Genomic DNA, 21,304 nt, shown 5'->3' with positions numbered 1-21,304 from the left:
CCCAAACATCTTCACTTGCAAACGTTCATTGCAGTGAGTCATTGGTGTGGTTTGATGCCTCTGGCTTCTGCTGCACTATCAATACCAGATCCTCACTGGGATTCCTCTCAGATATCCTGTTGTTGCTCTGTGTCATGGGGATCCTGCAGCTTTGGTTCTGCAGGATGGCTCCTTCATGAGCTCCAGTAATTCATAGATAGGGTGGACCAACTCAGTCCCATAGATCTGGGCCTGGGTGGAGGCGAGTGGGTCAGGCTGCCAGCTCTACTATGCCCACTCTACCAGGGTCAGGTCTCTCCATTTGCCCAGGCAAGGGTCAGCTCTCACACACACCCTCTCATGCCCCCAGGTAGGCTCTCCTATGCCAACATAACCAGTGCCAGCTTTATTGTGATGCCCAGGCTAGGTGCTAGACCCACTTTCCAGGGAGCTGTAGCTGGCAAAGGGCAGGGCCAGCTCTCCCACTCTTATGACCTTGGGCTGGCTCAGTCACACCCCTAGCCAACTCGATTGTGGTGCTTAGGACTGCCCAAGTTGAGCTGACAACACATGCATACTTAAGGCTCAACTTGGGCAGTCCTAACATAACCAGTGCCAGCTTTATTGTGATGCCCAGGCTAGGTGCTAGACCCACTTTCCAGGGAGCTGTAGCTGGCAAAGGGCAGGGCTCCCTCCTTCCCTCAGTATTTACTTAGAACATGACACCAGGAGCAGGGTTGACATGTTGATGTCAAAGGTTCTCTTCTGCACTGTCAATAGAAATGATTGGTAAGTTGGTGGCTTTAAATGACTATGGTCTATTTTTTATATGTTTTTTGTTCATAAAAGTAAGATCTGAGTAAAGTAGTCTGTGTTTTACCCAAACCTTTCATCCACCAGTGTACATTCTGGCTGTCTTCCCAGTTAGTTATTGGAACATGCCTTTCCACACAGTCATTTTTTTTAAAAATGAGACAACATTTCTCTGTGTAGTCCTGGTTGTCCTGGAACTGGCTTTGTAGTTCAGGCTGGCCTTGAACTTATAGAGATCCATCTACCTCAGCCTCCCAAGTGCTAGGATTAAAGGCATGCCCCATTGCCACCTCCCATCAATACTTTATTTAATGACCTCATAAGTTCAGCAGATTTTAGTTCAAGTACATGTGCTAGTGGCCCAACAGTGCAATTGGCACACGATTGTGTACTTTTCTGTATTTCCATTGGAATTTGGAGTATATTATTTTTGTCTCTTAACTTCATGAGAAGCATCTTGAATAGACTTTTACATGTATGTAAGCATATGTGCACACACACAAACACATTCACACACACACACACACACACACACACACACACACACACACACACACACACACTCCCTCCTATGAGGCCAAACTTTGCAATGTAGATCCATTGCTTCGAATTTTCTTGCTTCTCCTCACATCTATTCTGAAGTACAAACTCTGAAACACTTCAAACTCAGTAGATTTAAGTGCTGCTGACATAAATGATTCTCACCTGATCGGACCTGCTAAATCCCAGTCAGTAAAGATGTGCAAAATCATGGTGGTCAGGTTGTATGTATCTTGTATGTAGACAAACTATTGTGCATTTAGAGTGCATGTGAACTGTGAAGGAAATTTGGAGTCAAACTTTAGTCCCACTCCCAAGATAGCTCATCAAGTATGCACTACTATTCCCAAAGATGAAGCAGGCCAGTCTTCAAAGTATTTCTCTTCAAAACACTTCAGATGAAAGCTTCTCACCAGAATTTTTCTTTTAGGCTTGAGACGTGGATGGGAGAGGGAGGGACAAGGGGACAAGCTTGCTTTACCAGTGATGACTGGCTTCCTACCTTCTTCTGCCCAGGAAACACTGAGGGAGGTGTACCAGGTCCCAGGAAGGTGCTGTCTGTTGATGAGGATGTTTCTAAATAATTTTTTATATTTTATTTTTAATTATGTCTATGTGTGCATGTTCATATGGGGATATGTGTGCATAAGTGTCAGTGCCAACAGAGGCCAGAGGCATCAGGTCTACTGGATGTAGAGTTAGAGGTGTTATGTGATATCTGACGTAGGTTGTTGGAACTGAACTTGGATCCTCTGCAAGAACAGCAAGAATTCTTAATCACTGGGCCACCTCTCTGGCCCCCATTTCTGTATCTTGAATTCAATAGTCAGGGAGTGATGGTTTCGTGAGGACTCAGAGATGCTTTATACAAGTCTCTGCTGGGCTTTTTTGAGATTTCCCGTGTCAATGCAATTAATATAAATCTCTTTACCTTAGTCTCAGGCAGACACTTCAGTCAAGGGCAAAAACCAGCCACATTCTTTGCTACCACAAAAATCAGTCTTTATGCCACACACTGAAATTCTTCTCCACTGAAACCTCTTAAGTCACATCTGCACAGTTCAAACCACTCTCAGTCACGAAGTCTTCCATATTCCTACTAGGATTGCCCATTAAGCCCCACTTAAAGGATTCCACTGCTTTCCAAATCCAATGTCCCCAAATCCACATTCTCCCAAACATAAACATGGTCAGGCCTTTTACGGCAAAACCCCAGTCGCTGGTACTGTCTTAGTTAGGATTTTACTGCTGTGAACAGACACCATGACTAAGGGAACTTTTATAAAGACATTTAATTGGGGCTGGTTTACAGGTTCAGAGGTTCAGTCCATTATCATCAAGGCAGGAGCATGGCAGTATCCAGGCAGGCATGGTGCAGGAGGAGCTGAGTTCTACATCTTCATCTGAAGGCTGCTAGTGGAAGACTGGCTTCCAGGAAGCTAGGTTGAGGATATTAAAGCCCACATTCACAGTGACACACCTACTCCAACAAGGCTACACCTCCTAATAGTACCCCACCCTGGACCAAGCATATACAAACCATCACACCCATGTAGTAATATCTATCACATGATGACAGAGGTTGAATTTTTTTTTTACAGATTCACGAGACAAACCAAGATCAAACAACAGTAAATGTCATTCTCTGAGGATGACACTGCCACAGCCATCTTGGCTCTGGTTCTCTGCAGACAGCTGCCACATGTTGTAGGTTCCCCCTAAGGTGTGCACGGCATCAACCTCCTGCAGTTTACTCCTTTTCACCGTGCTCCCACTTCCAACAAGGAAGCTAGGACTCAGTAGCACGTCTTCCTTGAAATCATGCTGCTGGTACCTGGAAGAGGAAACACTCAATCCAGGCCTCTGCCAGCTCTAGGCCTTCCTCACTGTCCATGTGCCTCCTGCTTTCCTTCCCTGCTGAGCACTGACTGTATCTTTCATGGCACCGCCCAACCAGGTCAGAGCTGGATGATGATGTCATTTGTGAAATTCTTGTGTTTGGAGGCCTCCAGCCATGTGTGCCCTCCATCATGCTAGAGCCGTGTCCCATGTCTAGAAGAGGCTTCCTTTTTCTTTACAGTCCTCATAGCACATCCACCCTGCCCCCATTCCTCGCTTGTCTTTACAGAGCACTACGTCCCCTTGTCCCCTTGTTCAGGAGGCCCTGCCTCCTCTGCTGCTATTTTGTCTGCCTACCTCAGAGTTTCTGATTCTCGTCAGGAAGAATTCAGAAAAATAACTGGTTGATACTTTATCCTGGCAAACTGTTAGAACAAGTGTTTTCTTTTTTGTTGTTGTTCTGTTTTTAGTAATAAAAACCATAAAGAATTTTAAAGTTAAAATTCTAAACTTTTATTTTATGAAGAATAATTTCTTTACATAAGACCATATTATAAATGATTGTCTTTACATATTCCTTCTCTCTCTTTCTAAATGTGTGTGTGTGTGTGTGTGTGGGGAAGGGACATGAGGTATTTGGGGGAGTCTAGTGTATGTGTGGTATGTATGATGTGTATATGTTGTGTAGGTGGTATGTGCGTGCTGTGTGTGGTGTATATGTGTTGTGTGTATGTTGTGTGTTATGTATGGTGTATATGTGTTGTGTGTATGTTGTGTATGTGTTGTGTGTTATGTATGGTGTATATGTATTGTGCATGTGGTGTGTATGTGGTGTGTGTGGTACATGTGTGTATATGCTGTGTGTGTGTTGTTATGTGTATTGTGTATGTGGTATATATGTGATGTGGTAGGTGAGTCTGTGTGTCTGTGTGGCATATGTGATATGTGTGGTGTGTGTATGTGGTATGTGGTGTGTGTATATATGTGTTATGTGTATGTGGTATGTGGTGTATGTGTTTATGTGGTGTGTATGTGTGGTATGTATATGGTTTGTGTGGTATTGTGTGGTATATGTGTGTTTATGTTTTGTGTGTGTGGTATGGTGTCTAGAATGTGTGTGTGGTATTATGTGCATGTGTGTATGTGTGGGTGGCGTATATGTAGTGTGTGTGATATATGTTTAGTTGTGTGTGTGTGTGTGTGTGTGTGTGTGTGTGTGCCTGCCTTAATTAGGCAAACATGTTTTATAAAATATCCTTATCTGTAAGAGGGCTATTAAGGAGTCAGGGAACCATGGGAGAAGAAAGGGAAGGCAGTGGCTGTGAATAAGAAAGGGGTATACGATCCACTCACCTTAGACACACATGGTATACCGTCCACTCACCTTAGACACACATGGTATACTGTCCACTCACCTTACACACACATGGTATACCGTCCACTCACCTTAGACACACATGGCTGTGTCATGCCGACCTGACACGTGCAATATATAGTTATTAAAAAGATGAAAAAATTTGGACACTTCTGTCAATGCTTAATAAGTACAGTATTGGCAGTGAGTTAATTTGGAAAATGTATTAAGAGAAAATTAATGAAAACCAGATAACGTGAGGTGACTGGGATTGCCCTGATCGTGTTTATCACCAATTATTAAATAAAGGAAAAGGAAAGCTGAGTGTCAGCTCAGGTACAGATGGAGACCCTTCCTTTGCAGACTGCAGTTAACTGTAGCGGCCTGAAGCTGTCTGGGAAATCATTGCTTGCTAGTGTAACAGAGGGTTCCTTGCATGCCAGTCTCATTTAGAAATTCCCTTTACTTCCTAAAGCCAGCTCATGCCGCAGGATAGTATCTGTGACAGATACCCCCCAACCCCCAAGAGTCTTAAACTCAGCATAGTGTGACAGCAGCACGTATCTCAGAGTTCTGGCAGCGTGTGGGACTCAGAATCACCTTATTCTATACGTTAGTGGTGAGAAGTATCTTTGAATCAAACGTAAGTAACAGAGCACGTAGAAACATATGATACTTTTAACATAAAATTCAAAGGGAGTAGAATTCAGGATATGCAAAGAACATTTGCAAATCAAGAAAAATATAAGCAATCGTCCAACAGCAATGATAAATAATTAAAAAGCCTAATAATTTCACTAGCCTTCAAAACTATAAAGTAGGAAAAAAATACAGACTGATATAATTAGAATTTGATAATAGGTAGTGTTGATCGGGGTATGGAATAATACATTCCCTTCCGGTCAGTCATTTTAGGGGACATTGGTTACAATGAGAAGCGAGTATGTCTTTGGCCTTGGTATCCCTTGCCTCCTTAGTGAGACATCATGCAGATGGCGTCGTCGACAGCTGAGAGATATTGATGGCTGCCGAGGTCCTGGCCAGACAGAAGTTAACTAAACAAAGCACAGGGCGCACAGGCGAACCAACAGCTTCTTCCAGGGTCGTAAGGAACAAGCCAGAACTGCTCTATCCATGATGCACTGAAAAGCAGTAACCCCTAACAGCAGTGTCTGGGACATAACGTGTCACTGGTTAGCTGAAAACGAGGTGGAGGGGAAAGAAGAGGAGAAAATAAAAGAGAAGGGAGGTTTCATATATACATATACACAAACATACTTATATACACACATACATATACATATAAATATACATATGCACATACATACATATACATATACACACATACACACACATATATACACAATATACATATATATACATATATACAGATACACAAACATACATATATACACACATACATATACATATAAATGTACATATGCACACATATATACATATACACACACATATATAACATATACATATACACATACACACATATATACATAATATACTATATATACACATATACATATACACATATACTATATATACACACATACATATACATATAAATATACATATGCACATATATACATATACATATACACATACACACACATATATATACACAATATACATATATATACAACATATACATATACACAAACATACATATATACACATACATATAAATACATATGCATATACAAATATATATACTACATATAAATATACATATGCACATATATACATATACACATACACATACACACGTATATACACAATATACATACATATAAACAAACATACATATACATATTAATGTACATATGCACATATATACACATATACATATATAACATATACATATACACATACGCACATATATATATATATATACAATACATATATACACACATACACACACACACACACACACACACACATACACACACACATTCTTTTTCTGGTTTTGCCTTTCAAACTCTGTTGACAGCGGCCCTCAGCGACCAGTCCGCCGTTGCTAAGTGAGCAGCCCCTAGCTGCATGTGGCATACTCTGCAGCGCTCCCGTTCTATTCAGGTCATTGCGTGCATTTCTCACAGTGCTGCTCATAACCTATTAAAGTGATGTCAAGGCTGAAAGATAGTCTGAATGTTACTGTTGGGCGTTACTTGTACATGTGTGTGAGACAGACATTTCGGGAGGCAGAAGAGTAGCACACACAGCTGATGTCAGCAGTTATTTCTGACTGAGTGGCCCTGAGGAAAGGTGCCTCCCCGAGCCTTGAGCCTCATCTGTAATAACATTTTTGTGTGTTTGTCTGCTTGATTTATGGGTTGGGGTGGGCTTTTGCAATTAAACCTTTAACATTTTATTTTAAGAAAGCAACCGATCAAAGCAATTTTCAAAAGTCAAGCGCTTCCTAGAACTGAGGCGCAGAGGTTGGATGGACTTAAAACCCATTTATTTATTTTTTTAAGTTAAAGTGCATAGCTATGTTGAACAGCAGACATTCTGGCTAACTCCTTGCTTTTGTGTGTAGGGCCACAGATGGGTGCACGTTTGTGGTAAAGTAGAGTCAAGCCTGTGGTGCCCACTCAATTGCTGTCACAAGCCTAAAACTGCTTGGCCACACTGTGAGCCTTTAGCTGGAAATCATGATGGACAAGCCATCATGACGATGACAAACCTAAGGCCACCAGTCCTCTGCTGCCAGTGGGAACTTAGTGCCTTACCAAGTCCTGTCTTCAGGGGCTTAGGCAGAAGTCTGCCCTTTAGGGGGTCTTTGGGTGGGGAGCACAGTTGCAGATGATGGGGCTACTGTCGCCCAGGCTGGTGCATGGTGGGGAGCAGACTGCATGGCTGCTCTCCGCTAAGCTCCTGTGATTTGATTTCTCAGCTTTTTGCCCCAAGGGTAATTTATTAAATCACATCTTAATGATCCAATAATTTATGCTTACAAGGAGTTTTCAAAAGCGACAGGGCCTTTACACCTCAACAGGAAATTAGCCTCAGATGGCTCAGAGCTGGGTTATTCCTTGTGCTAATTTTCAAACAAGTACATAGAGCTAGCCGTAAGGAGAATCTTCATATTTTATTTACCTTTTTTTGTTTTCTTTCTGAAATGGATAATTTCATGCTTTTAAATAGCCATGTAAAATTCTCTGTAAATGTTTTGAAAACAAACCATTATGGCGAGACACACAATCTTTTTCCGAAAGCACACGCAAGAGTCTTTAAAACTGCGGCTATTGCTGAAGCAATTACTATAACAGATTTAATTTCTTAAATGCTTAAAATGGTATGGAAGGAAGGAAAGGAGGCCTAAGAAACTTAATTTTAATGAGATACGGGTACATTATTGCATAAACGATGGTATAGATGTGTGTGTGTGTGTGTGTGTGTGTGTGTGTGCGCGCGCGCGCGTGCGTGCGTGCGTGACATGCGTGGGATGCGTGCGTGCGCGCGCGCGTTCCAGAGGGAAGAGAGGGGATATTATCTTCTGGCATCTTCTATGCACTCCATTGCAATCCGTGAATGAGGAGAGATGGGCGTGGCTAATGCGGGGCGGGGGGCGTTCCTATATTAGCTTTGCAGTCCTCCAGAATAGAGCGCTGTGCCCTGCCGAGGACTATGAAGCCGGGGAAGCAGCCCCTGAGCACGTTGACAGCCATTAGTCAGAATCTGTGAAGGTGCAGTGGGTTTACAGGGACAATTCGGGACAAGTCACCCCAGAAAGAAATCTAAGTAGACATTAAGATTTACAATAATTAAGGATTTGAGCAGTACTTAATTCTGCTATAGAGTTTTTGGTGTTTGTGTCTAGTATCTTTAATAAAATTAGCTTTAAAATGTATTATAGAAGGTATGGACAGTTTATTATTTAAAAACGAGCAGAGCGAGCGAGCGAGAGAGCAAGCAAGCAAAGGAAAAGCTCTCCTCAGAACTTCTTATCTGAGGCACCATTTCCTCCCAATGACAGCCTCCTACAATCACAGACAAAATATCCAAGGGCACCTATTTTCTCAAGGGCACCTAGTTTCTCAAATATTATGCAAGGGATATTTTTGTTCCTTTGGTGCTTGAGTAGGGGTGGGAAAGAACAGGTTATTTTGTATTCTAAAACACCAGAGTGTTATAGTATCTCATTGGTGAGATGAGATCTTGGGTTCTTTCTCCCCCAGAACTTTATTGTTTTGCACTAACACCACTTTTCTAAGAGCCTTGACTGTTGACTTTATCACCCATAGCTTCTGCGGGCATCGCTGTATCCCAGCGGAAAGTGAGGCAGATCTGCGACCCCATCCAGCAGATCCTGATCCAGCTGCACAAAGTCATCTACATCACGCAGGTCAGTGTCTACAGAGGTACACCTCTCAGCCTCAAGGCCAAAGCTCACATAGCTGAGAACACACAGCCTTGGGGGACCTTGATGTAGAGCAAACACGGAGTCGTTCTCACCCCGCCGATCACATGTATGTGAATTAAATTCAGTTTTCTCCATGGCTTCTGCCTGTGCTCTCATTCTTAAACATCCCACTTCCACACAAGTGGATTTTCATTGTGGAGTGCAAGGAGGGGCAGAACTGGGTCGCTTTTTCTTTCTACAAGCCACTCTATCATAGGAGGAAAAGGAATAGGACCTCTCCTTTCATCAGCTTTGACAACACAGCCTCTCAAGAATATGACGGCCATTTGTAAATTTTTCCTTTTTTAAGAAGCATAGATATTTGGGTAAGAAAATGAGTACTTTGAAGTTCAAGATAGTGTCACCTGGTTCCTTTATTGATTCCTTCACCTAGTTTTCCTATAATTAGCAAGCACCTATTCAAGCTTCGGATACTGTTCCAGGCTTTGCGAGGCATAGTCTTATGATGGTTGATCTTGACTGTAACGTGATGAGCATTAGAATCGCTATGAAAGAAATGTCTATGAGGGACTAACCAAACTGCATTCACTGAAGTGAGGAGACTCCTCCCAAATGTGGCCATATCATGTGCTAGAGTCCTGACCTGAGTATTGAGGAGAAAGGGAGCTGAATAGGATCAGTCATCCAGTGTGACCAGCTGTATTCTGCTTCTGCCATGGAACCTTCCCTGCTGTGACAGACTGTAAGCCCTATGACTGTAAGACAAAGTAAAATTTCTCTCCCTCCTTCCTTCCTCCCCTCCCTTCTTTTCTCATTTTCTCCCTTTCCCCTTTCCTTTTCTTTCCTCCTCTCCCTCATTTCTCTGTCCCCTATTTCTCCCCCTCTCTCTTCTTTCCCTCTCTCCCTCCTTTCCTCACTCCTTCCTTCTCTTTCTCTCTTCCGCCCTCTCCCCTTCTTCCCTTTCTCCCTCCTTTTATTGCTTTTGTCAGTGGGTTTTTTGTTGTTTTTTTCTTTGTTTTTTTGTTTTGTTTTGTTTTTTTTTGTCTATGCAACAAGATAAATAACTAGCCCATGTCCTGATTACCTTGAGAGTGTACCATGGGAGTTGTTGGAACCACTCATGACAAGTCTAGCTATACATCCAGAGTCGGCAGAAAGGCACTGAAGGCCCATGTACTAGCTGCCTCCTGGTGAGAAAGAAGTGCACTCAGACTTCATCCATCATCCAGCCCCATCTTAAAGGCAAGACCCAAGCCGTTGATTTCTATAAGCTAGGGGCAGTTGAAGACTGTAGGAATCACTGGTGATTTATAATCAGCACCTAATATTTCTGGGAAGCTTGCATATTCTTTTTCCCAGTACATAGTCACTTTGATAAATGGTTGCACATTTTCCTGGAGAGAGTGAAGAAAAAAATTTATGGAGAGCTCCTGTTACAGTGTCTCGGGTCCTTTATCCAGGGATTCTAGCTTCCATATTAGCCAGGGCCATTGGCGGGGCTCTGAGTTGAGTTAGGTGTGAAAACTGTGAGAGGCAGAGACAGTTCACTGAAACGGCAGTAACCCAGGTCAGAATGTCGCCTACAAAACCCGTGGTTCCTTTTCTGCTGTTACAACAAACACATGGGGCAACACAACTATTAACTTCCTGTCTGGGAACACCCGAGTAGCTGTTTCCACCAAAGCTTGCTACAGCCAAGGTGTTTTGTCAGCAGGGCTGGCTTCTCTGTGCTGAGTGCTCTAGCTGGCCACTGGGTCTGGTGTTATCACTCTGCTTCTGTTGTCAGATTCACTGGATTTTTGTATTCTTCGGGGTCGCATGACTAGCCAAGGAGAGAAACCTCACGGTTTGCAAGGATGCAGGGCCCCCACCGGCATGTGCTGTCCTGGAAGGAACACCTTCCAGAGGTTCTGGGTTGACCTCAGCTGGGGAGGGGTGTGTAGACCACAGGTCAGCAGATAATACATCATCCAAATCACCCACCACTCCCACTTCTTTGAACATCTGAACATTCTCTCCTCTGTAAGCCCTGGCATGGCACCCCCAATAACACAAGCTCTCCTTGGAGCAGTTAATCTGCAGGAGCCCGCCCATCCCATGTAGAATCTCGAGTGTGAGTCCCCATGCCTGTGGGCTTGGCTGGACGCTGTGCTCTATTAATTCCTCCCCATACAATAGCCAGCAAACATACAATCTCACACACTCTGAGGTGGCACCGCTCTGTACAGTCTGTGAGTTTGGGGCATGTAAACCACTTCCTCCTAAACTCTCTCAGAGATTAGCTTCCATGAACTCTATGGAGATCTGATGGGTTATGGATTTGACACTCACTCCTGAATATCTTGTGGGGAGCATGCATGCCATCTCAAGATCCCTCTCCCAGTCATCTCATGCAACTTTCAAGAAGGGGGAGGGGAGTCTATTTTTTCAGAACAGAGTAAGAAGTTGTATCCTCTGACAATAAATACTGAAAGTGACTTGGGTTTAAAATTCCCAGTTTCATCAGAAAGACGCCCCCATTTCATGTTTCTGGGGCCCAATTTGGTACCTTTAGGGCCAAGGCCTTGCATCTAAGAAGAGGTCACATATGGGAACAGAAACTTCTACGCCAGGCTCAGTGAGGTTGGCTGAGGTTCTGTGCTGGGAAAGCATAAAGCTTTCCTTTGGAGACAGGCAGACAGTCTACGCAGATTCCTGCTGAAGACCACTGGGAGCGATGTGCTGTGTAACACCTTCTGTAGGACAGGACGGGGTTTGGTAGAATTTTCTGGAACACTATCTCCTACAGATGGAACCACTGAATGCAACTAAGAGCCAGCACCAACCGGCTGGGATCCCAGCAGGTAGAGCCAAGCAAGGCCACAGCATCCTCAACTCAGAAGGACAGGCTCCGTCTTCCTCAGGGTCTCTCACAGTTCTTATCCACAGAACTTAGTACATGGCCACTGAGCCAGGGAGAAATGCCCTGGTGTCTAGCAGGACAATCAGGATGGCCTGTCAGGCACTGACCGCCGCTTACACTAGGGACCAGGCAGACAAAGCCACTCCCTTCCTTGACACTGCACAACCGTGCTGTTCTCCTTGCTTCCCTGGTGCCATTTGCCCCCTACCTTGGGACATTTTATGCTCAGAGATCAGTCCTACCAGACAGTGTTGCCCCAAACCTAGTATTCTCAGTCAATTGCCTTTCTGGACCCAAGAATATAAAATTAATTATTTTCCTCACTATTTTCTGTTGTCAGCCTGTCTCTTAGGTAGCCACACAGAACGTTTTGACTGATTAAGTGACAGCGTGTGAAGAAATATAAGCAAACATCTGGGAGAGAACTTGATTAGTGAATGAGTATCACCTACTAGATCAGACAGTAAACATATCATATTGAAATTAATGTCCATTTATGCACTAGCCCAGGAATTTGGGGAAATACCCTTTAGTGTTATAGGAAGATCTGGAAATAGCTCTTTAATTAATCTGTTAATCATTAAACTGAGAGATATCCTTTGAAATTTAGCATACCTTCTATATATAAATCCCTATGTGGTAAATAAACTCTTTAATGGGTGTATACTCTTTCTTTATGGGAGTCCATGCATTTTACAGCAAATATGAAACTCTTGTAAATGTGTCATTATTCCCTTAAACTGTCGGCGGGCTGGACGATTTTTGTATTTTTTGGCCAGTGGCATGCATTCATTCCATGCTGCCAGTTCAGACATAAGACTGCAGATTTTCCAAATGTGCTATTAGAACACTTTCAGCCTCACATTATTAACACAGTGAGAAAAGGTTCCCCACTGGGAATTTTAACACACAGTGCTCAATACAGCCAGTGTCATCATAGGAAGGAGAGGGACACAGCTGAGATGACACACTGACGCATTTACCGCACACAAGACCGAGCTGAACAAAGGAATCCTGTTCCAAGTATGATTGACTTGGAGCACCCCCCTTCTTACTGTCCTCCCGAGGACCGGAGAACTGACAGAAAACCTTGCTTCTGTTCCTGCCCAGTTTCCATGGAGACATACCTGCAAAAGTCAGTCATCTAATGGCAACAGTTCTACAAGTCAGGATGTTCGATGCTTCTTACTTCGATTGCACATCTTAACCTGGGCAGGTTTTCCCTAACCTGGAAAGGCAGTCTTAAGGCTGGCATGCTAAGGAGGCAATGCGTAGTCCATCTCAGATGCTGGCCATCAGTGTGTCTTTGAGTAGCTGGTATCTAATGCTCAAATATTACCCTGTAGCTATTGCACAGGTAAGACCCGCAGAGCTGAAGGGATCAGACTGCCTTTAGTTCTCTACTGGACTTCAGTCAGTTTATTAAATATATGCTTTGAAGTCATCATCTAACAGCTTAAAACATGACAACACATCTGTTTCCTAGAGAGGAGATAGGAAGTTTGGGGAGGACCTGCAGCGTTGCCCATCACTGGGGTGTCAGCAGCAGCAGACGCTGTCCTGAGGTCTCAGAGAACCACACTGTGTAGCGGGAGTAAGAGCATACCTATATTTCTCACACCAAATCTGCTTTTAGGGACTCTAAATTCAAGAGAAGTGTTAGATTTTATTTCTTTAAATGGGAATCTTAGAACATTTGCTTTTAACATTTAGGGAAAAAAACTGTTAAGCAGTGAAATGTCAAAATAGAATAAAGTGTTATTTTGGTCTACTATTTAGCCCTGCAAATTGCTGGTGTCTTGCTAATGTATATCTAGGTAGAGAATGCAGGGTTTTTGGAAAGACTCCACACTGATGCAAGTTTGAGAAGACATGCAGACCAGAATTTTTTTCTCCTTTTATTACTTTTTGTGGTGTAATAAAAACCATTTCCAGCCTCGGATTGAAGAAAATATCATCTTTTCTGGAATAATTTTCTTTATCAGTAAAATGGGCGTTTCTGTGGGCTGTGTGTTTCTCAGATGTAATGAGTCCCTGAGAATGTTTGTACGCTGTGAGCTACAGTATGGCAGCCATGTGCTAGTGGTGTTGGCTTAGGGATAAGGCTGACACAAACACCTACGCCTCAGAAGGAAGGTATGCGACTCATCCTTTACTGTAAAGAGAACCTGCTTTGCTACTCTGCTGTGGGACAGGGCAAAGGATTGCTCACAGCGGCCTGGCAAGCATGAGCCATAGGTTTTGATTCTGTTTTTATATCAACTTCATTATTATACTTACTTCATCCACAGATGAGCCATCCCCATTCTCCGTAAATTGTTAAATTCTCACTGAATGCTTTATGGATGGGACACTGTGCTAACAGTATTTATCCCACTGAGACACACTTGTCTGTGTGAGGACGTTAGGGATGTGAGCTTACTCAAGTGAGCCATTATGCATTGAATTCGGGGGCAATAGATGAATCTCCAAGTTAACCAGAGGCTCGCCAAGTTAAATGAATAGCAAGACTTGTCAAGATCTCTGTGACAATTATTCTGATACCTTCCAGACTTAGGCTGAGCTCACTGGTGATTCAGGTCTTCAAAATGCTGTTGTAGCAAGCAGGGTGTGAAGTCTTTCCCCATTCACAGACTTGTGCGAGCCCGCAGGTTGCCAGTGGGACCTAGGGCACCACTGCCCCCTGGTGTTTGCTCTATGGAGGTGGAAACTTCTGGTAGGAAGCAAGCAGTCACTAAGTCCTGTCTTCCTAGGCTGGGTCTCCATCCACTCAGTTCTCCAGCCCTCTCCTCACAAAGAGACTAATGTTGAAAACTGTCTCCTTCACTTACACATTCCTCCTCTATTCTATGTGAAAGACAAGAATAAATGTGAATTTCAAGGGCTTTGGATTAGCCTTCCTTCACGGTGGCACACATATTTTATTGGCTCCAAATAGTTATAAGGTAGCAACTCAAACTGAAGTCCCAGGCAGTGAAGCAGGGCTGGGGTGGGATCCTCTCTGCAGTGCTCCTGCCTCTCTTGGCCACCATTTGGTTTGTTTATCATTTTCTGTTTTAATTGGGAGCACTCGTTGCAAACTCCCCCCGCCCCCATTCCTCAGCTCTTCCTTCTAATGTCGAGCTATGTTTTTTAAAAAAAGCTTATGAAGACCAAGTCGTCTGATAATTCTGATCTTCCCTCTTTTGTGTTATTCTTCACCCAGGCTTCACCTCGCCCTCCGTGCCACCAGAACTCTGATTCCCCATGTAAATCCTTCCTTCAAAACCCTGCAAATCGGGTCATTGTTTTAAATCCCCCTCTTTTCTAAGATTCTGTAGTGACTGCCTAGGTATTTATGAAATCCACATCATCCTATCCAGGTCATAATGCATGTCAATACATGCTTTCCTGGGAACACTAGGCTGTAGGATTTTGTTTCTGACCAGCTGAAGAACTGTCACTCACGGGCAGGCACACAGGCAAATATACAGCAGTCGAGATTTTTATGTTTTCTGGTCCAAAGTATCAGTTTTTCCGAAGGCTATGGCTGGGTGCTTGGCATGGTTCTGGCATGTGACAGACATGTACACATGAATAGAGTGGAATGTGTATGTGCATAGTCGTTACGGGAAGAGTGCTATCAGTAAGTGTAACGGTGACAAGATAAAACAAAATAGCAGAGCCACCCCTCTATACCGAGGATGAAACTATAGCATAACATTTGCTGATTTGGATTCTTCCTCAGTCTTGTTGAGGGTGGCCCTGTTGTGCTGGCCCTGTATAAGTGCTCTCGTCCTGTAGGGACGGATGCACTGTGGAGGAGTTGGTGGTCATGTCTGTCTTCTTGCTTTCTGCAGCTCCCTCCAGCTCTCCACCATGATCTGAAGAGAAGGGTTATAGAAAGATTCAAGAAGTCCCTGTTCAGCCAGCAGAGCAACCCCTGTAACCTGAAATCCGAAATCAGGAAGGTATGTGCTCTCCATGTAGGCACCTGTCCACAGGGGATGTCTTCCTCCCAATCCGTGCCTTGACCTCTGCCTACTATTAAAGGGAAATTAATGCTTGACCACACGGGTCCACCTTACCTCTGATTTCCCACCCTTCTTTCTGTGGCTATTTTATCCAGGGGACTGACTGATAACAACTCTTTCTCGTCACTACATATTTGCTTAAAAATAAATATTATTATTTTTTTTAACAACAAAAAATTTTATTGATTTACAAATTTTAAAATGGATCACTTAAAAGTGGGGCTATTTTAACCTTATTACTTTTAAACTAATTCTTTCAAAATGTACTTTATTTTTAAAGTGACAGCAATTACCCATGGACCAATCCTTTTAGCATATTGTTTTCTATGTTATGTCAAACGGTCTGCAGAGCAGAGCAGAGCAGAGCAGAGCAGAGCAGAGCAGAGCAGAGCAGAGCAGAGCAGAGCAGAGCAGAGCAGAGCGCAAAGCTTGTGCAGTGGTCTTTACACAGAAGTCTGAACACAGGCAGAGGCACTTAAGTTGTAAACTTTAAATAGTGGCCTTTGCTCTGTGCATTAGGACGTCTGTGTCAAGAAAACGATGTGAAAGCCACTGCTTAGTACTAGCAAAACAAGTGGGACACATTTAAACAAAAGTAAAACTTAATTGTGAAGTATGTTTTGTAAAACTACTTGCTACAGCCTACATTTCAGTTGGCTTGACATCATCATGTAAGAAAAAATGTAGCACAAAAGATTCAGTCTAAAGGATTTTTTTCGCATCCTCCATATGCAAAGAGCACAGCTTAGTAATTTACATAGTTCTCAGGCTTAATCCTTGGTCAGTAGGTTTCCAAGTGCAAGTACAGTCATGCTGCCTCCAGGAACTCTACTCAGATACTAATATTTTCTTCACAGCATGGCTTCCTATGGGGGAAAATTCACCAGAAGTATGCCTGTGAGGGGCTTTGTGAAAAGCTTAGCTCTGTAAAACTAAAATACATCACAAAATCAAATAAAATAAACTGATGGCAACCAAGTCAGTTTTCAAAGTAAAATCTATTAAAAAATGGTAATATACATGTGTGAGAAATACAAGAAGTGGTCACTGTGGTTAGTCACAGACGCAAGAGATCTAAGGATCCGAGGCTTGTGAACACAGTAATTAAGAGTAAAGTAATATGCGAGTTCCAATTGTGTGCACAACTTTGAGAAGCCGGTCAAGTACTACTAGAAAACATAGTATAGTTGGTAACTCTAAAATTTATATTATTCCTTTTCCTTTAATATTTTTAGGTACATACCAATGAGAAAAGCAATTTATCTGTATGTAAGATCAACAGAATTTTTGTGTTCTAGACTATAAAAAGTTAATATTTAATAAAATGCAACATCAACTTATAAAAAAGAAGAACAAAGCAACACATTATATAATTATTTTATGGTCTCCCAGCTGATCTGAGACCACAGAAGGCATTTAAGAATGACTGTCAGGTAAACAACAAAGACCAACCCATGGGATGTATACTGTTTACGAATTTCACTTGCAGGGAAACGAGTAGCCTGGCTTAATTTTAAAGCTAATTACAAAATTGGTTTTTCTTAATGGTCCAGATACCTTGCCAATTCTTCCAAACTCAACAGAACTTCCACCGATTTCCACATTCATTACATACAACAAAAGTTGTCATTGGTTCATCAGCACTACGAGTTTGCACCTGTGTGTAAGTGCAGTTCTTCTTTTTACATTTGCCACAAGTGAACAAGTCAGTCTGGGTCCCACCGGTCTTGGCCATCTGATGCTCCCTGATGGCTTCTTTGGTCAGGTTTTTCCTCATCTCTTTGAGCTCATCACTAGCCATTTCCTCTGCTGTCATTCTAGCAAACAGGTCAGGAGGAATATTCCCACACAGCACATTTTTCCTTAAATTTGGATTCTTTGCATCTTTAAGATTTGATATCCTACTTCGTACTCTGTTTTTGTATTTCATGTCTGTATTCCTTATTTCTTGATATATAGCTTCCTCAATCTGAGATCCCAGTTCTTCCTCATCAGCTCCAATAGCAACATAATCATCTCCTGTCCGGAGAGCTGCGGCAAGCATCTCCCTACACTTGAGCCGCACAGAATCAGAAGTGCTTGGTGCCCGAGGAAAAGATGAAACATAAGTATCTCGAGCATTTGTCTCATCCTTTCTGCTGCTTACATGGCTGCTAGAACTACTTTCTTCTCTTGCTTCAGGGCTATTCTGTGATGAAATTGCAGGTTCTTTTTTCTTTTCTTCAGAGTCTTTATCAGTTGATGGTCCATCTAGTAATTTTTTCCAGGATTTGATGAGTGATTTGGCTAGAGATGTGACTTCTTCATCTGTACTCTGCTTGCGAATAGCATTGACAGACATTCCAATTCTCGTGGACTGTAATAATTCCAGGGTCATGGGAATATTCTTAAGCTCTTTCAGCAAATCCAATGCACCGGCCGCGTTCTTTTTCTGCACCATTTTGTCCATCTTCTTGGCAATGCGAACCACCTCGTCCTCCATGGCTCCGGAAGGCCCCTCTCTCCCGGCCACAGCGGACGGGAAGCGAGAGAAGCTGCGCAGACGCTCGACGAGCCCCGAAGCCGACGGCCTAGGCCTTCCTCACAGACTCGGCCCGCGGCCATAAATATTATTTTTAATTTAAAAATATGTCTATTGCAGCCTACCTTTGAAGGGTCTGGCCCAGAATTTTTGAGAAGGCTACTCAGTGGGCCCTAAATTGCATTTTCTGTCTGAAACAGTCACCTGACTATGCAAAGTCATGATTTTAATTATCTATGGGGGCAGAATGAACTTACCCTTCCTATCTTCAACGTTCTGGACCCTTTTAGTTTTTGGGTACATCAAAAGTTTCTTTTCACACACGCAGAAGCTAAATGGTTATACCAAAGGGGATGAAAGTTGTCTGCCTCTGGCGACATGAGTTGGACACGGGAAACACACTTTGTCCTAGAAGTCATATAAGCCCTCTGTCCTGTCCCCGAAGGTCCCAGGATGTGGAAAGTTTAGCTACCTTGCTGGAGATTATTTGATCCCTCAATGTCATCGCTTCTCCTCTCCTTAAATGCACTCATATGCTTAAATGTTGGTATTGTGTTGAATTCTTCCTCTGAGTTTTTTTTTTTCCTTCCATTAGTGAGTCTACTTTTAAGCACAAGCTTATCACTCAGGAGAAAGCCAGGCACTTTGATTTAAAAAGAAAGTAAGCAGCCTGTTTCTGCTTTGTTGGCACACAGCCCTAGTGATGCCTGCGCTATTGCTATTGATGTATACACCAGAGGCAGCTGCAAGCAGGTAAACAAAGCAGGAGCCCATCCCTCAGGGACGAGAGACTGACCTGCCCTCACAGGCTGTGTTGGCGAACAGGGCAAAGGCGAGGAGATGGTGGAGATGAAGCGGAGGTACGGGAGGCTTCACACTTACCCACAGCATCCTAAATCCCAAGAAGCACGTTTTTAAACATCAGAAGCCCAAGTCTCCCACAAAAGACTATAATATGCTGTTATGTTCTCACTAAAGTGATATTGAGAATAAGCCAATTTACATGCAATTTCATTTTAGCAGAAATTCTGGCTTTATGAGAGGAAAGCATCTTCCTCAGAAGGTGTTCAGAGGCCCATTTGCCTCCCGCCCCATGGATTTCCCTCGTGGCTTCCTGGAAGGCATGTCCTTGTAGTTTTTCTGATACAGACGCCCCTGAAGGCAGTGAAGCCAATTTCTTTCGTTAAATCATTCTCCAGGCTGCCGTCTTTGGTTCCCTTCCTATGTCCTGAGAGCATCTCTAGCCAGTATCCTGGCCTGAACAAAAAGGCAGGATTGCTGGGAGCCAGGGGACTGGGGAGCTCATGGGAGAGTCTTACTGAGCCAGTCTGGCCCACACACCTGCCTCAAGCCCACCGAAGAGCCAAATTGAGAGTGATACTTAGTCAATATGCCCATACTGGGAAGAGGGGCACAGACGTCCAGTGGACCTTCCAAGCTGATGTGGTCTTCAGGATCCTAAGGGCAAGGCAGCTTTTAAATAGAAGGAGGAGATATGAGTCAGTCCCTGGCTCTAATCTTTCAAGGTGGTCTGAGAAGCTGTCTGAACTCTGGTTTCTCTCTCTAGGAGAAAAACCCTCCTCCACTCCAAGTTTCAGCCTTTTCCTCCTCTCAGCACAGGTTTCCTGAGGAAACTTTTCAATTCCCTGGGATTTTCTTGTTTCACAGTCTGATAGATAATGGTAGAGCTACAAATTCATCTTTAGAATGTCCTCATCTTTGTCAAGATGGTTTCTGGTGGGGCCGGGGAGAGTTTTGTTTATTTTAAGCAGGGTTAGGAGGCAGGTTACAGTGTCTAGTGAACGATGCCACAGGCTCTTGTCTGATGAGCTCACAACACGCTCAATGGGGCTGCTCTGCTTGGGGAAGAAGACGCTCACAGCAGGGGTTCTGTTGTAGCCAGCAGACCTGAGCACAGTCCCATTCTTCTAAAGGAAGGTAGGCTACGTAGTGAAGCAAACCACGCTTCCCTGAACTAAGCATCAGTTTCTCCACAGAGGTCTGGCTGAGGCTTCCCTGAGCACAGCCTCCTCTTCCATGGCCAGCTCGAATTCCCACTCCCATGATTTAAATGGCTTTCACCTGCCTGTGTGTTTCCTGGGTGCAGCCGGTCCCTTACCTTTGATGTCGCAGCATCTTGCACATCCTGGCCTGTGGCCAGTGTTTCGTGTATAGTTCTCATTAGTGAATGGAGCATCAATATTATGTATGCACTTATACATTCTGCATGACAGCCTTCATTTCTTCAACTTCTTATTAAACTGTATGTTGGTGTGATAGTCATGCAGTTTTACGTGTATAGAAAGATCTAAATCCACAAAGGTCATGACCCCTGTCTTCCCCCTCGCTTGTTGTAGTCCTTTCCTTGCAATGACTTTTGTTCCGAAATGGGCATTCCATCCCTTGTACAGTCACAGAAGTCCATTAACCTCCAACTGTCAGACACAGACACCCTCACGACCACCTCCCAATCCCTGTCTCACCCCCCAGTCCCCACCCTCCAGGTTACTTGACTTGCACTTTCTCCTTCCTTCTGAGACCCAGGAAGCCTGCGTCTACCATCTGAAGGATCCAGCCATTACTGTGGCCAGGATTACTGTGGCCACCTATCAATGGCACTTATCATTCACCTATGCCCAGAATGCTATGCGAAGGAGTTCAGAGATGGAGAAGCCCATTTCTAAGAACTAAGCTTGTTCTCTTAGCTCATCTAAGCTGGTCTTTGATCTAGGCTCCTTCGCTTTAACTGCACTAATTCGGGGACACCAAAGTCAACTGAGTCATCACACAGTGGTCTTGGAACTGGGATATTCAGCATGAGGAAAGGGAAGAGGAAGATAGAAAACATTAGTTCAAGTCAGTATTTTAAATAGCACTGTCAATGCATGTAAATTCATGACAATCTTTTTCTTTTAAAAATGTATTCTCTAAACCACTCTAGAAGCTAATCCAGCAGCATTCAAGT

At 43.4% G+C, this 21,304-nt stretch overlaps 1 protein-coding gene and 1 pseudogene across 3 annotated transcripts in view; one reads left to right on the top strand and one right to left on the bottom strand.

Annotated features, from left to right (window-relative positions):
- Nek10 (NIMA-related kinase 10) overlaps window positions 1-21,304 on the top strand; it is a 213,123-nt gene that overhangs the window by 171,940 nt on the left and 19,879 nt on the right. For all 3 annotated transcript variants that reach the window (XM_087585528.1, NM_001433013.1, XM_087585529.1), the window contains 2 exon segments: window positions 8,785-8,885; window positions 15,645-15,755. In XM_087585528.1, coding sequence (XP_087441654.1) covers window positions 8,785-8,885; window positions 15,645-15,755 — 212 coding nt within the window.
- Window positions 17,395-18,300, bottom strand: Tcea1l1 (transcription elongation factor A1-like 1; annotated as a pseudogene).

Source organism: Rattus norvegicus, chromosome 15, assembly GCF_021556685.1.
Source record: "Rattus norvegicus strain SHRSP/BbbUtx chromosome 15, alternate assembly SHRSP_T2T, whole genome shotgun sequence".
Lineage (NCBI taxonomy): Eukaryota > Metazoa > Chordata > Mammalia > Rodentia > Muridae > Rattus > Rattus norvegicus.
This window is presented reverse-complemented; position numbering and strand designations above follow the sequence as displayed.